Below are 13,816 nucleotides of genomic sequence, written 5' to 3'. Positions count from 1 at the left end.
TTTCTAATTTTGTGAAGTGCTTTGAAAAATAGAACAATGCATTGAAAATTGGGAACATGATCTCTGTTTTGTGTCTGGGGTTGTTCAACAAATAAGTTTACGAGACTTTTTTAAGATGTTGCTTAAGCATAAGGAGAGTTATTATTGTAACTCACTAAATAGCTTATGGACTTTCTGGGACGTCCCTGGTGGTCCAGTGGTTAAGACTTCACCTTCCAAGGCAGGGGGTGTGGGTTCAGTCCCTGGTTGGGGAGCTAAGATCCCACACGCTTCACGGCCAGAAAACCAAAACATAAAACAGAAGCAATATTGTGACAAATTCAATAAAGACTTCAAAATGGTCCACATCAAAAAAAAAAAAATTCCTAAAAAAAAATAGCTTATAGACTTTCTGTGTAATATAATCAGATGTTTCCACAGCATTTGTAGCATAGAATTTTGGAGAATAGCGTAGGATGGACTTGAAGGTTTGGGTTCCTAGATTAGAGTCTTCATCTGAGGCAGAGGCCTTAGGTTCCTGCCTCCGTTCCCTCAACGTTGCCCACGCTTTGACCTGCCTGCTTTGTAGACCTACAGGGTTTTCTTTAGAAACCTGAACAGAGAAGCTGTGATGAACTTCTACCTGGGAAACTGTTTTTCTTTTTGATTGAAGAACCCAATCTCAGGACGTACTTCACTCACAGGTTACTGTGCAGAAGAAAGGCCATTTTAAAATGAGGTCAACTAAGTTGTGAGCAGTTATAACTGATGTCCCTGATTGGGATTTCAGGGAAAATGCTGAAAGCTATTATGGCTAATAAATGCATTAGTTATGAAGATCAACCGGTGACCTTGAAGCTTACTTTTTTGAACAACCCTTATCTTAAAAGTCTAATATTTGGTAATCATATTAGAAATTCTGGAATCATCTTTCTCATCGATCACACTCAGCACTGGGAGTCTTTTTCCTAATTCATCTTCTGTCTGTCTGAATTCTCTCAACAAGCAGCGCAGACCGTGCTCATGTATTTGGGTGCGGCATCCTTCCGAGAGGCTGGTGTGGGCTGGGGGCCAGCGTTTATTGTAGTGGCACAGTGAATGTGAGAGGTGGCACGTCTAGCTTATGGCTCACACAGGGCTGGGTCCTTTGTGAATATGAATTTGCCCACCTGAATGCGTCTGTGGAAACCGTATGGCTTGTAGCTTTTATCACAGCATCAGAATGTTAGGGATTCTGGAGTTGAGCGGGGTGATAGAGAACCGCGTTCAGTGTGTGCATTCTTCTAGAGTGGGGTTTGGTAAACCACAGCCCGTGGCCCCAATCCGGCCCACCCTCTGTTTCTGTAAAGTTTTATGGGGCTCAGCCAGTTTGTCCATATATTGTCTGTGGCTGCCTTTGCACCGCAAGGGCAGAATTGAGTAGTTGCTGCAAAGATCACGTAACCCGCAAAGCCTGGAATTCTTGCTGCCTGGCGTCTTAGAGAAAACGTTTGCCGACACCTGACTCCAGAGCAGGCTCAGTCTAAAGGGCTTGACTTAATTTTGTGTGGTGGGTAAGACAATGTATTGTTCCAAAGAATTTATAACAAAATATAAATAAATTGTATTCTTTTTTTTTTTTAAAGAGGAGGCATTACATTTAATTAATTAATTAATTAATTTATTTATTTATGGCTGTGTTGGGTCTTCGTTTCTGTGCGAGGGCTTTCTCTAGTTGCGGCAAGCGGGGGCCACTCTTCATCGCGGTGTGCGGGCCTCTCACTATCGCGGCCTCTCTTGTTGCGGAGCACAGGCTCCAGACGCGCAGGCTCAGTAATTGTGGCTCACGGGCCCAGCTGCTCCGCGGCATGTGGGATCCTCCCAGACCAGGGTTCGAACCCGTGTCCCCTGCATTGGCAGGCAGATTCTCAACCACTGCGCCACCAGGGAAGCCCCAATAAATTGTATTCTTTTCAAACAAATGATTTGAGGCTTGGGTGCAGCGCCGATGAGGGTGGGAAGCCAGTTACGATGGATTTCCCCCGTGATGCCTCTGGAGAAAGAATGACCCAGGTCACAGTTGTCGGCACAAAGGCCCCTTGCTGGAGGTCACAGCGCTCCATTTGCACATGTCACTGATACTGAACGTGTAATTCTGGACACTTCGGTGCCAGAAAAGCATTGACCCTTTGGAGAAAAGCAGACTTAGGAAAGTAGAGGGAGCAAGACAGGTCGGAGGTGATGAACACTTCACCTCTCCGATGTCTGGAGGGCCCAGCGTTCCTCCTCAGGGGACTCCTTCCTTATGGGCACGAGTGTGTGTGTGTGTGTGTGTGTGTGTGTGTGTGTATGTGTGTGTGCGCGTGCGCATGCACGCTCATGCGGGTAGAGGTGTCCCGTCGTTTACACGCCCTCGGTATGCGGTCTCAGGGTCCTCCTCTCCGCAGACTGGCCAAGCGGAGCCCGAGGGCTGCCACGTGGGAGGGCAGCGGGCGCCCAGGGAGGGGGAGCCAGCCAACGTCCACCTCCGTGTGAGACGATGGAGAGAAGCAGCATTTAGTCTGTTTGTCCGAATGGCTGGACTAAAGAGAGCCAGGAGCAGTTTAGCCACTCAGGGTCCCTATTTGTCTGAAACGAGCTGTGTGTCATCCACGAGCTCTCCTTGTCCCGGCAGGAAAGTTCTCTTCCCTTGGAGCTGACATCTAACTTGAACAGATGAATGAAACCAAGCACATGGGTGAGAGGTGACTTAGGGGAGACCGTGTGAGGGCTGTGAGAGAAGGTGCAAAAGGAAGATTGCAGGGGCTTTCTTTCTCACGTCATTTAAAACTGTCATCTTACTTAGAGGAAATGGTGCAGGAGATGGAAGACCAGAGATAATTAAATGGGTCTTTTTTCTCATCCGCATGTTGTTTAGAAGGCTGTGAGAACTCTGTAGATAAGTTGGTGGTTTCTGTGCTTGGACCGAGGTATGACGGCTCAGGGCTCAGGAGTGAAAATGTAGAAAATGCAGAGAGGCAAACCCAAGTTACAGCCACTTAAAAGCTGGTCTGAGAATTAAGCATCATGATGTGTTGTTGCAGGAAGAAGAGCTTAGCAAATAGGAATCTTTGAAGTATTCTTGGAAGATATAATATTTTGCAAAATCTCAGCTTGGAGGTCCCTGCCACGTTAGTGAGTTATTGGTGGCATCTGGCATTTGTGGTAAAGTTGGCCCATGATCAGTTTCCCTGTTTTCAAAGCTGGTGCAGATTTATACATATTTTCAGTATAGGATATAATGGGTGCATGTCCGAGATGGCCAGGACCCTCTTGCAGCTGTCTGCGAGTTGAGGGGCTTGATTTGGAAATTGGCATTGCAGGAGCGTTGAGGTCAGGGTGAGGCAGGGAAAGATGGCAACCAACTTTTCTTCCCTTTCCCGTTTCATCTCTCTTTTTTCCAACTTCCCCTTTTAAATGCTCCTTCTTCTCATCTTTACTTGCTTGGAATTTGGCGGCAGGTTGGGACAGGGCTACCCAAATTGGAAGCACCTTCCCCCTTGGCGCGTGTTCTGTCGAACCCTGGTGGCCACAGAGGGGTAGTCATGCAGCTGTGGACATAAGGCAGTGGCGGGTTGGGTGCATTTTTCTGGGCTCTCCCGAACCATAGAATTCTGGGCCAAAAACAATTTTAAAAGTTTCCCTTCCCACTTTAATCATGCATTTGTGTTTTCTTAAGTCCTTCAGTTTCCCGACCTTCAACACCTAAAAGTGATTCGGAATTGGTCAGCAAGTCTGCGGACAGGACAATGCAGAAGAATAATCTAGAAATGCTCTGGCTTTGGGGAGAATTGCCCCAAGCCGCAAAGGTAAGTGGCTTTGGGGCTTTTTTTTTTTTTTTTAAATAATAACATTGTAAGATCCTTGGAAGATGCTACGGCCTCTTGTATCCCCAGTAAATCTTTGTGATACGAAGAAATGAATGAGTGAGTGAGTGAAGATTGAAAGCATTCCTGTTATGACTCAAGAAGGGCAGCTCTTTGGAGACTAGGTCTGTTGAGGCTGAAGCTGTGGGTTGATTCCCTTTCTAGGTTATTTAGGTTATTTAGCTTTCACGGAAAACGCTGATTTCTCTGCCCACAAGTGGTAGTGCTGATGCAGCCAACCATCTTTACAAATTCATGTCATTTGTTGCTGGAGAAACGGCACGAAAGTGCAAACCCATCACTTCTTCTGGCAAAACAGTTCCGGCCACAGATCCACTGTTGCATTGTTTTCATTTGTGCCCGAAGCTGTGGGATCAGATACAGAAATGCATACCCTCTCCCCACTTTCTGGCCCACAGATTGCATTTCGGTTTCTGTTTGGATAAATCTTTCATAACTGGAAACTCCTTGGAGAGATAGAGTCAGAAATGCTAATTTCCCACTCATGTGAACCAGCCACCAAGTCTGCCCTTGTTCATTCACGTTTTGAGGGTAGACTTCACTGAAATATAACACACGTTCAGAGAAATACCCAGATCCTAAGTGCCGAGATCAGTAAATTTTCACACTGTGAATGTGTCTACGTGACTTGAACCCAGACCAGGAAGTGGGACTAAATCAGAACTTGGAAACCCTCCGACCCTTTGCAGTTACTGTTCCAACTGACCGCCCCCACCCAAACCCCCAGGATAAACCCAATCTTGACTCTAACAGCAGAGATTAGTTTTGCAAGATTCATCATGTTGTTGGGTGTAATTGTAATTCACTTGTTATTCTTATTATTGCAAACGCCCTGTGGTGTGAATACACTTCCCATTTTCCTGCTGGACGTTTGCGTTCCGTTGCTAATCTCACTCACTGCTATTTGGCAGTTGATGTTTTCTGTGAAAGTTCATTCACTTTGGAAGTACTGTCCTTGGTTTCCAGACCTTTCGGCAGGTACGGAATCACCAGGTGACTCCTGAGGCTTCACCGTGTCCTGCCAAGTGTGGGCATGGCTCTGGAGATCCTTACCTGCCCAGGTGTTCTTTGGTGACTCAGTTTCTCTCTGACCTTCTCTCTCCCTCCCTGCCCCTTTGATCTAGTCATCTGCACACAAGATGAAAGAGTCCAGCCCGCTGAACAGTAGAAAAATCTGTGATAAGATGCACTTTCAAGCCATCCCCAGTGAATCTTCAGACGTGCTTAGTGAACCGTCACCGACACTGGCTGGGGTGTCTCCCGTGCAGCCGCTGTTGGAGCAGAACAAGCCGCAGACGGAGATGCAGTTCGTGAATGAAGAAGATGTCGAGGCCTTAGGAGCCGCAGCGCCCCCTTTGCCTGCGATCGAAGAGTCCAAAGCCCTCTCCGCCAGCGCTGCCCCGCCAGCCAGCAAGACAGATTCGCCTTCTAGGAAAAAGGGTGAGGATGCCGGCGCTTCCCAGCTCCCTCCTGCGAACTTGGGGCTTGGCACACTACAGCTTCTTCCCCCCAAAGTTCGGGGTGCTTCAAAGTGGAAACAGGGCATCTCTCCTGTTCGGTCTGTACCCTTTTGCTCAATATGTGAGTTCTCAGAATTTAGTCGTAGAAAATCCGACCTGAAGGAGGCCTCGGGGATGGTGTGGTGAGCCCCGCCCTGTGCGGGTCAGGGATGCTGGGGTCCAGCACACGCTGGGACTGCACAAGACGTTGATGACTAAGCTAATCTGCCCCCGCTCCCCTTGCCCCTAGTTTCTCTCTCGTGCATTATCCTGTTTTAATTTCTGCGTGCTGTGTGTCACTGTTTCAAATGATCATTTTTTTGCCTGACTTCCCTACTAGAACATATGTGCTCTATGAGGTCAAGAGTCTTTCTGGTCTGTTTACCTGTTTCCTTGGTACTTAGAATAGTGGTTGGCACGTAGTGGGGGCTCCTTACATATAGCCGAATGCCCACCTGGTTGCCTGTCTGGAGTAATGACATTAAGCCTGTCTGTTAGCCGTGTGGCTTTGTGCAGTGTTCTAGGTTTGTATGAACCAGTGAACGTAATTCTCCAGCAGAAGTAAACTGGAAGGCTGCAGTCATGGTGCCCAGGGGCCGATGGTACCCTCTTTAGGGTACCGTGCTTCAGAGTCTTGATGGGGAAGTGCTTAACGAAAGCGTTATTGTTTAGTAATAATAATAACAACAAAACCAATACCATTAATGCCAATAATAATAATAATAATAATGATGGTAATCGTGTCAATATATTGAGCGCTTAGTACTGTTCAGGTCCTTCCCAGCTGGGGAGCTGAGGCTCAGCGAAGTTAGGCGACCGGCCCAGGCCACATGGCTGGCGAGGGTGGGAGCCACATGCGAATCTGGGCCGTCGGCCTTGGCGGCGATGCCGTGCCACTGGCTCCTTGGGTTTCTTGCAGTTTGGGCACATCTGCACACTGTGCTCAAGTGCCCTTTCTGGAGACACTCAGAAGTCCATGAGGTTGTTTCTGGAGAACGGTGCTCTGATTTGACCCCTTTGCTGTTTTAGACAAACGAAGCAGACACCTTGGTGCCGACGGCGTCTACTTGGATGACCTCACAGACATGGATCCTGAAGTCGCTGCCCTGTATTTTCCCAAAAAGTAACAATTCTTTTTATTCTTCATATCATTTTCTGTAATCTGAATGTTAATCCGGGAGTCCGCTTTTTCCTTACATTTGATTAGAAAGTGAGTAAGAAAAGGCTGCCGGAGGCTCATGTTTTACTGTGAGAAGAAACCAGTAAAAGCAGTGGACTCTGTGTAGGTGTGAGCGTGTGGGTGTGTCCCCGGGGTGGCATCTGAGCAGGAACGCAGGCACGAGGCCACCTCCCCGATGACACCAGGGTGGTATCGCAGTGGTCAGTGGCCCGCACCCCGAACCAGTGGCAAAGAGCGGGCAGCTGTGTGGCCCTGTCCCTCCCCCGGGGAGAGTCTCCCGCGGCCATTGGGGGCCCGTCTTCAGTTCTCCCGTGATTTGCAGGGAGGGCCAGATCCTCGGAGCGTGTAACAGAGGACTGTGGCCTCTTAGGACAGCGTGCTTTCTCTTCCGTCAGTTTCAGTGTGTTTGGGAGAGGGTGCAGGGAGACGTAGAGGCCAAAAATGACCGTCTTCCCTCCTGAGGTCGTTCACTGAGCTTGTCTGTCTTTGTCATGGTGCCTGAATGAAAGTCTGTCCCGGGATGAAATCATTGGCTCCTCTGATTGCCAGAGCCCCTTGATATCCATGTGAGACCTCACAGCCTGTTCCACTCTTCTGCTTCCAGCGGAGACCCTCCTGGGCTCACAAAACATGCCAATGACAACGGAACCCATTCAGCCAACCAGTCTCCGCAGTCCGTGGGCAGCTCTGGCGTTGACAGTGGCGTGGAGAGCACCTCGGACAGCCTGAGGGACCTGCCGTCCATCGCCATCTCGCTGTGCGGCGGCCTCAGCGACAACAGGGAGATCACCAAAGGTACCGTCGGGGAGCCGGTCCTCAAGCCAAGAGCGCCCCCTGGTGGCCGCCGGTGGGAATGGCTCGAAGCCTGGGCTCCTAGAATGAGTTCAGGTCACGGGCGATGTTCTCTGGCCCGGTTAGTGAAGCACACGTGACCCACTGTTGCTCAGGCCCCGAACGTTGCTGCCTGGCGGTTGGCTGACCTCAGGGTTCTGTGGGTCACATGTGGCTCCAGGCGGCAGCAAAGCCACTGGGGTCACGGGTTGTCAAGTGTGCCCGCAGAGCACAGCGTGTGCCCGTCCTGCAGGGGTGTCCCAGGGCGGCAGCGTCAACGCGGGGAAAACACAGTATGTTGCAAGTGTGCAGAAGTGCCGGAGGAGGGAGGGATGTCTGAGCAAGTGCTGGGACACATCCCGGCTGCATCCGAAGGGGGCACCCACCCTATTTATAACAGTGGTTTCCCAGCGTCTTATGCCAGTTATGTGGTGAGGTGGCCCTGAGACCCCCAGTCGATGCAGTCAGCCATTCCAGCTGATGATTCCTGGACCTGGTGGCCCTGGGTGTTTCCCACCCCAACCTGCCTTAGGCAGGTCACCGCGCTTTCATTTGTGACTTTGTCCATGCTCACGACCACCGAGGGCGTAGGCGAGGTTCCTATCCCCGCGTTACACGTCAGGGAACTGAGGTTTGGGCAGGTTGGTCACTTGCCCAAGGTCACACCAGTGACTGTGACTTAAACCCGGGTGGCCGGACCTTGAGCCCTGCTCGCCGGTCCTCTGCTTCTGCGGGCACGTGTGTTTACCGTAGTCCCACACGCCTGCTGCCGCGGAAGCGCGTGTGCACTGACTAAGGGTCAGCCTGCCCCCATCCTCCGACCGCCCCACCTCCCTCCATTTATGTGCATACGCTGCCCCCAAACTAACGGAAGCCCCCTTTGCAAATAGATTTTATAGGATTGTCTGCACAGTTGGAATGTATAAACTCTCAGAAAATAGCTGTGAACATGAGCGGGTGAAAAACAGGCCTGGGTTTTGAAACAAATTTTCCTTATATTTTCCCTATGCTTGCTTTCACAGATGCGTTTTTGGAACAAGCCGTGTCATATCAGCAGTTTGTGGACAACCCTGCCCTCATTGACGACCCCAATCTTGTGGTGAAGATCGGGAATAAGTAAGTTCCTCCCGAAAGTCATTTCAGCCGTCGTGTGATAATGCTTCAGCTTCAATTTCTCAACTATAGAGACCTGGACGATAGCTCTTGGAAATACATGAAATTAAGTCTTTGTTAAAAGTCTACTACTGTCTCTTCACCCTTGGCAAAATGCTGCGTCACTATATAGCGAGAGTGTTGACGTCACTGGATCCCGGGGGGTCTACACTCACCTGCATGAGATTTCATGATGGGAGGTGTGATGTCACAGCCCTGGCCCGTGGGGCTCGGCCCGTATGATGCGCGGGTGTCGCACGATAGACTGTGCACACACCCCGTGAAAGCTTTGTTGTCTAGGGTCAAGGGGTGTGCACGTGTTTTTACAGACTGTTGGCAAACTTCTCTCTCCAAGAGGAAGCCATGGACGTTTACGCGTTAACTGAGGGTCCTAGTTTCCTTTTCCTTGAAAGGTGGCAGGAAACGCCCCAGCGCGTTGGTGTTTGATGCGCTGCGGGGCGAGGGCTGCTCTCAGCTGGCCGCTTGGTCGCCCGCCACGCTGCGTGTCCTGCCAGACGGCTGTGGCCGCTGTGGGTTTGGATGGAGGAGGGACTCCTGCAAGGGCGGGGCATGTGGGGGCCGGGCCGGGGTGCTGGCCACAGTCTTGGGCTCTTTAAGGACCCAGCTGGAGTTCCAGAGCCTTCCATGACCGCTTCTCAGGACATGAGGTTTTCAGTCTGAGCCTTGGTCTTCTGACGTCTTTTTGTTGTTTCGTGTCAGATACTATAACTGGACGACGGCAGCACCTCTGCTCCTGGCGATGCAGGCCTTCCAGAAACCTTTGCCAAAGGTGAGCTTTACCACGAGAAAGAAAGGGACACGGAAAATGATGGCGAGATGAATCTGGGGGGTTGGAACTTAGCTTTTAATTTAGAAACCACGAGATGAATTACACCGTGCTGTTTGGAAGTCCAAGTGTGTAAACGTCAGGGTCTCTGTTGCACCTTGACTGTCCTTCCCCCCTCCTCGCGATCAAGGCAGTGCCGGTCCGAGCCCGGCCCCCTCCAATACCCTGTCCCCGCACCTGCCGTGCCAGGGACATAGGTGGAGGCAGAGCAGACGGGGCGACGTCTGAGCCCGAGGGAGATGAGGGGAGAAAGGTTGAAGGGTGGGAGCAGGCAGCAGGGTTGGGCGCAGGGAGGTGCTGTACCAGGTGCCAGGTGCCACCGTCAGCATCAGGTGTCCCTCAGCCAGGAAGCAGGTCCGGGGCCGATGGGCCGAGGAGGAGCAAGTGCGGGCTCTGGGCAGCTCGTAGCTGCACCTGAGCGCAGGTGAGCGGCTGCAGGGAAGAGGCAGGCGAGGGGCAGACGCACTGCTGCGGCCCCGCTGTGCCCGCATCCTCCCCCTGCCGGTTCCCTGGGCCTCGCCTGGGATTGACCGTTTTCCGGCGTTGGGTCTTTCTACCAGATGCTACGTTCTTTTTGCTGCAGAGGCCACGTCTCACGCTTGCCTCCTTCATGTGCTTAGCGAGCGCTTTGTGCTGCCGTGGATGTTGTGGTCTGTCGGAACCCTCATCTCTGAGGTTCCTGAAGGTCTAATCCGACTTCGTTGAGCCCCTGCTCTCTCCTTTGTGGTTGTGTGTGTGCGTGCTTTGGGATTGTGACCTCATCCTTGGTGGTGCTTTATCTGTGAGTATCCTTTGTGGACTGGGTGAGGGCACGTTCTCCAGAGTGGCTTTTGTTTTGTCCTTGGCAGCTTCTGCATCGCATCCATGGCCCAGGACAGGCTTTTTTTTTTTTTTTTTTTTAATTTATTTATTTTGGGCTGCATTGGGTCTTCATTGCTGCGTGTGGGCTTTCTCTAGTTGCGGCGTGTGGGCTTCTCATTGTGGTGGCTTCTCTTGTTGTGGAGCATGGGCTCCAGGCACACGGGCTTCAGTAGTTGTGGCTCACAGGCTCTAGAGCGCAGGCTCAGTAGTTGTGGCACACGGGCCCAGCTGCTCCGCGGCATGTGGGATCTTCCCGGACCAGGGCTCGAACCTGTGTTCCCTGCACCGGCAGGCGGACTCTTAACCACTGCACCACCAGGGAAGTCCCCCAGGACAGACTTTTATGTTACGTGTCTCAGCTCTTACAGATCCAAAAGAAGAAAGAACAATGCACTAGATACTTAGTGATAAAGTTCACAGAAAAAGAAATGACTCTTGAACTTAAAGAAATGAGTCTTTGTGGTAGGCGTTCTCAGTCTTTCTACAGGTTGTCAGTAATTTTTTGCATTCTGTTTTTGGTGTTTATCTAATACAGAATTTATCTTTATATGTAGAATTTTTCACCGTTTTCTTTTGTGGCTGCTGGGTTTTGTATCACACTTGGATATTTTGAGAGTCATGAGTGAGGTATCAGGAACCATATCAGTTTTTTTTTTTTTTCTCTTCAGCTGGTTATTGAATCAGGAGGCTTTGGTTGCAAGAAACAGAATGACTACAAGTGCCTAAAATAATAGGGGTTTATTATCTGGCATAATAAGAATGCTAGAGGTTGGTAGTTTCAGGCTTGATGAATCTGGGTGAGCTTCTTTGATTTCCTTGGCTTCCCCTTTACGATCCCAAGATGACTGTTTTACCCATCATCTCCTCATACAGCCGCATCCAAAATAGGAAGGATAGAGGCAGGCTTCTCACATTTCATTGGCCACAACTTGGTCACATGACCACCTCCAAGCCAGTTGTTGGCAACACAGTGGAATGGCCAGTCGAAGTGGTGCTGACCAATCGAAATTCCTCCTCTGGAGCTGAGCCTGCCTTCCCAGAACATCCTGTACAGTGTAGTCTGATTCTCGAGCAAAGTGTTGGCTATGTTGGCAAGAAAGAAAGGGGATGATTCACCCAGGGAAGCAACCGAGAGGGTCTGGCAAAGCTACCTAATTATCCCGATACCTTTCATTAGATAACTCTTTCTCCCACTGATAGGCAGTTACAACTTTATCATATTACTACTTCCTCCGTGAATTTAGATTTATCTCTGGACTTTGTCTTCTGTTGCATCAACATGTTTACTCATGTCCCAACACTGCATTCTTTTAAATACTATGGTTTTTAAATGTATTTTAATAAAATAAATTTTATTAAGGCTCATGCCTACTTATTATTCTGAGTTTTCTTGGCGAGTTTTGTTTGTTTGTTTTATAATTGAACTTTAGAATCAGTTTGTCTAGGGTTGAAAAGAATCCTGTTAGTTTTTTTTAATTGGAGTTTTGTTATATTTATGGATGAAATAGGGGGAATAGGGTAATTGACATCTTCATGAATTGTCCTATTCGTGAATTGGGTATGCATGGTTTGCTTTTTAGTGTATTTTGTGGTTTTCTTTTGTGTCAGGTAGGGATTTTTAAATGATAGAAAGAAGCACACATCAGGCTAAATATGTGAATTATTTCTCTTTCCACTTACCTGCAACTCGTTCGGTTGAAAGACTTAAATCTTTCATTACTAGCTGAGGTATCAGCTACCTGATAGTTCTGTAAACCAAGGAAAGGAAATTAGATAACATTTACCTTGGTCCTGGAATTAGCCTCAAGATGGCTATTTTGTTCTTTGGAAATATGTAGAAAATTATTATTATTTTTTAAAAATTTATTTTATTAAAGTACAGTTGGTTTACAAAGAAAATTATTAATTAACATTTAATCTCCTCCTATTCAATTGGCATTTATTTAGGGCAAGAGTATGAATTTTCTTTTTAATACTTGAGCTTTTAAATCAAATGCATCTATTAATACTCAGTGTGCCAAAATTTGGAAACTTACATTTACTAAAAAGATCCTGTGCATTTTACCTTTTGTTTAAGACTGTTTACCCTATACCTCATGTTAATCATTTCATTTTTTATTTTATAATCATCTTATTGAGAATAACAATATCTTAATCAGTAAACCACTTTAATTTGAAAACTTCTGGTCTGACTAATCACTAATGATTTTCAATGCTTTCTTTTTCTGTTGTTGTTGTGTTGTATTTTATTTGTTGTTTGTTTATTCCTTTAACATCTTCTTAAGTCTTCATGCTTAAGTTCTCTTAATGTAATTTTGGACTCCATTAGGTTTTGCTTCTCAAAAATTTTTAATCCACAAATAGTATGTTGTGTTTCCTCTGATTTTTTTTTTTTTTTTTTTAAATCTTACTTTAATTTGCACGTGTGTGTCTTTTGGTTTGAATGTGCTAAGTTGATCTTTTTTTGGTTCCATTATTTATGTTACCATCCATTTAAAACAGGCCACGGTGGAATCTATCATGAGGGATAAGATGCCCAGGAAGGGAGGAAGATGGTGGTTTTCATGGAGGGGACGAAACAGCACAATCAAGGAGGTGAGTCTGGAAAACAAGAGTGTTGCTACTTAGCTCAGCGAATTTTGGTTTGGGGCAGCAGGGTTTGTCTTCATGCGCGTGTCAGTGAAAGAAGCCATCACACTGAGTGTGCAAGAGTCAGGCCTGCCACAGGGTACGCAAAGGCAGCACAGAACGAGGGGAGGTGGAGAAGGGCCCGGAGCGGCGAGCAGAGTAGCCATCACCTCCTGGCTCTGTTACCTCTCAGCCTGGGGACCGTCCTGCTCTGGAACGTGTCTTTATCTGTAAAAAGAAGAGATTCAACGTGATGTTTAAAAATTTTTTTTTTTTTTTAAAGTTAAATATCTTCCTGTTGCTTGTGAGAACAGTTTTAACGAGGTAGACTTACAGCCTAGACTAATTCCCGTTAGTCGTGTCACTTCAGTGGCTTTGGTTTCCATTTCTATAAATGCCTATAATTTGTTTCAGATCTTTGCCAACCTCTCAACCTATTTCTTTGCTTGGCTTCTGTGCCAGTGTGTCCGCCTGGTCTTTCCCCCCCCACTGCCTCCGGGGCTGTTCCTCCCCTGGCTCAGCCCCTTTGTAAGTGGGTCGTCAAGGGTTGTCTTAGAGCCTTCTCTCCTACTTCGACTGCCTGTTTTTCCCTAGGCAACCTCATTCACGCCCATGCGATGACTCCATTTTTATTAACAAGGAAGGCGTTTTGTACTCCATGTCCGTTTATCAGATAGCCAACTAGGCAGATATCTCCACGTGGATGCTTCAAGCGCTTCAAACTCGTCATTTCTGAAATCGATCTGATGGTTTTCTCTAGAGTTCTTCCTTTGTTGGACCACCGTCAGAAAATGGCACCACTGTCCGTCCACAGGCTAGTACTTCCTTCTTCCCTCACCCCTCCTGTCAGTTTACCATCCTAAATATCGCTCAGGCTTTCCATTTCTCTCTAGCTCCACACCCCACAACTCAAGGCTGCCACCTTCCCTCCGAG

General features: G+C 48.3%; 1 protein-coding gene across 6 annotated transcripts in view; it reads left to right on the top strand.

The window, feature by feature from the left end:
- The window catches only part of LPIN1 (lipin 1), a 171,040-nt gene that overhangs the window by 83,931 nt on the left and 73,293 nt on the right, over positions 1–13,816 (top strand). For all 6 annotated transcript variants that reach the window (XM_036873364.1, XM_036873367.1, XM_036873368.1 and 3 more), the window contains 7 exons: positions 3,677–3,806; positions 5,009–5,324; positions 6,413–6,506; positions 7,168–7,358; positions 8,417–8,510; positions 9,267–9,336; positions 12,757–12,849. In XM_036873364.1, coding sequence (XP_036729259.1) covers positions 3,677–3,806; positions 5,009–5,324; positions 6,413–6,506; positions 7,168–7,358; positions 8,417–8,510; positions 9,267–9,336; positions 12,757–12,849 — 988 coding nt within the window. The remainder of the gene's footprint in view (positions 1–3,676; positions 3,807–5,008; positions 5,325–6,412; positions 6,507–7,167; positions 7,359–8,416; positions 8,511–9,266; positions 9,337–12,756; positions 12,850–13,816) is intronic.

This window comes from Balaenoptera musculus, chromosome 13, assembly GCF_009873245.2.
Source record: "Balaenoptera musculus isolate JJ_BM4_2016_0621 chromosome 13, mBalMus1.pri.v3, whole genome shotgun sequence".
Lineage (NCBI taxonomy): Eukaryota > Metazoa > Chordata > Mammalia > Artiodactyla > Balaenopteridae > Balaenoptera > Balaenoptera musculus.
Note: the sequence above shows the minus strand (reverse complement) of the source record. Positions and strands in the feature narration are given on the sequence as shown.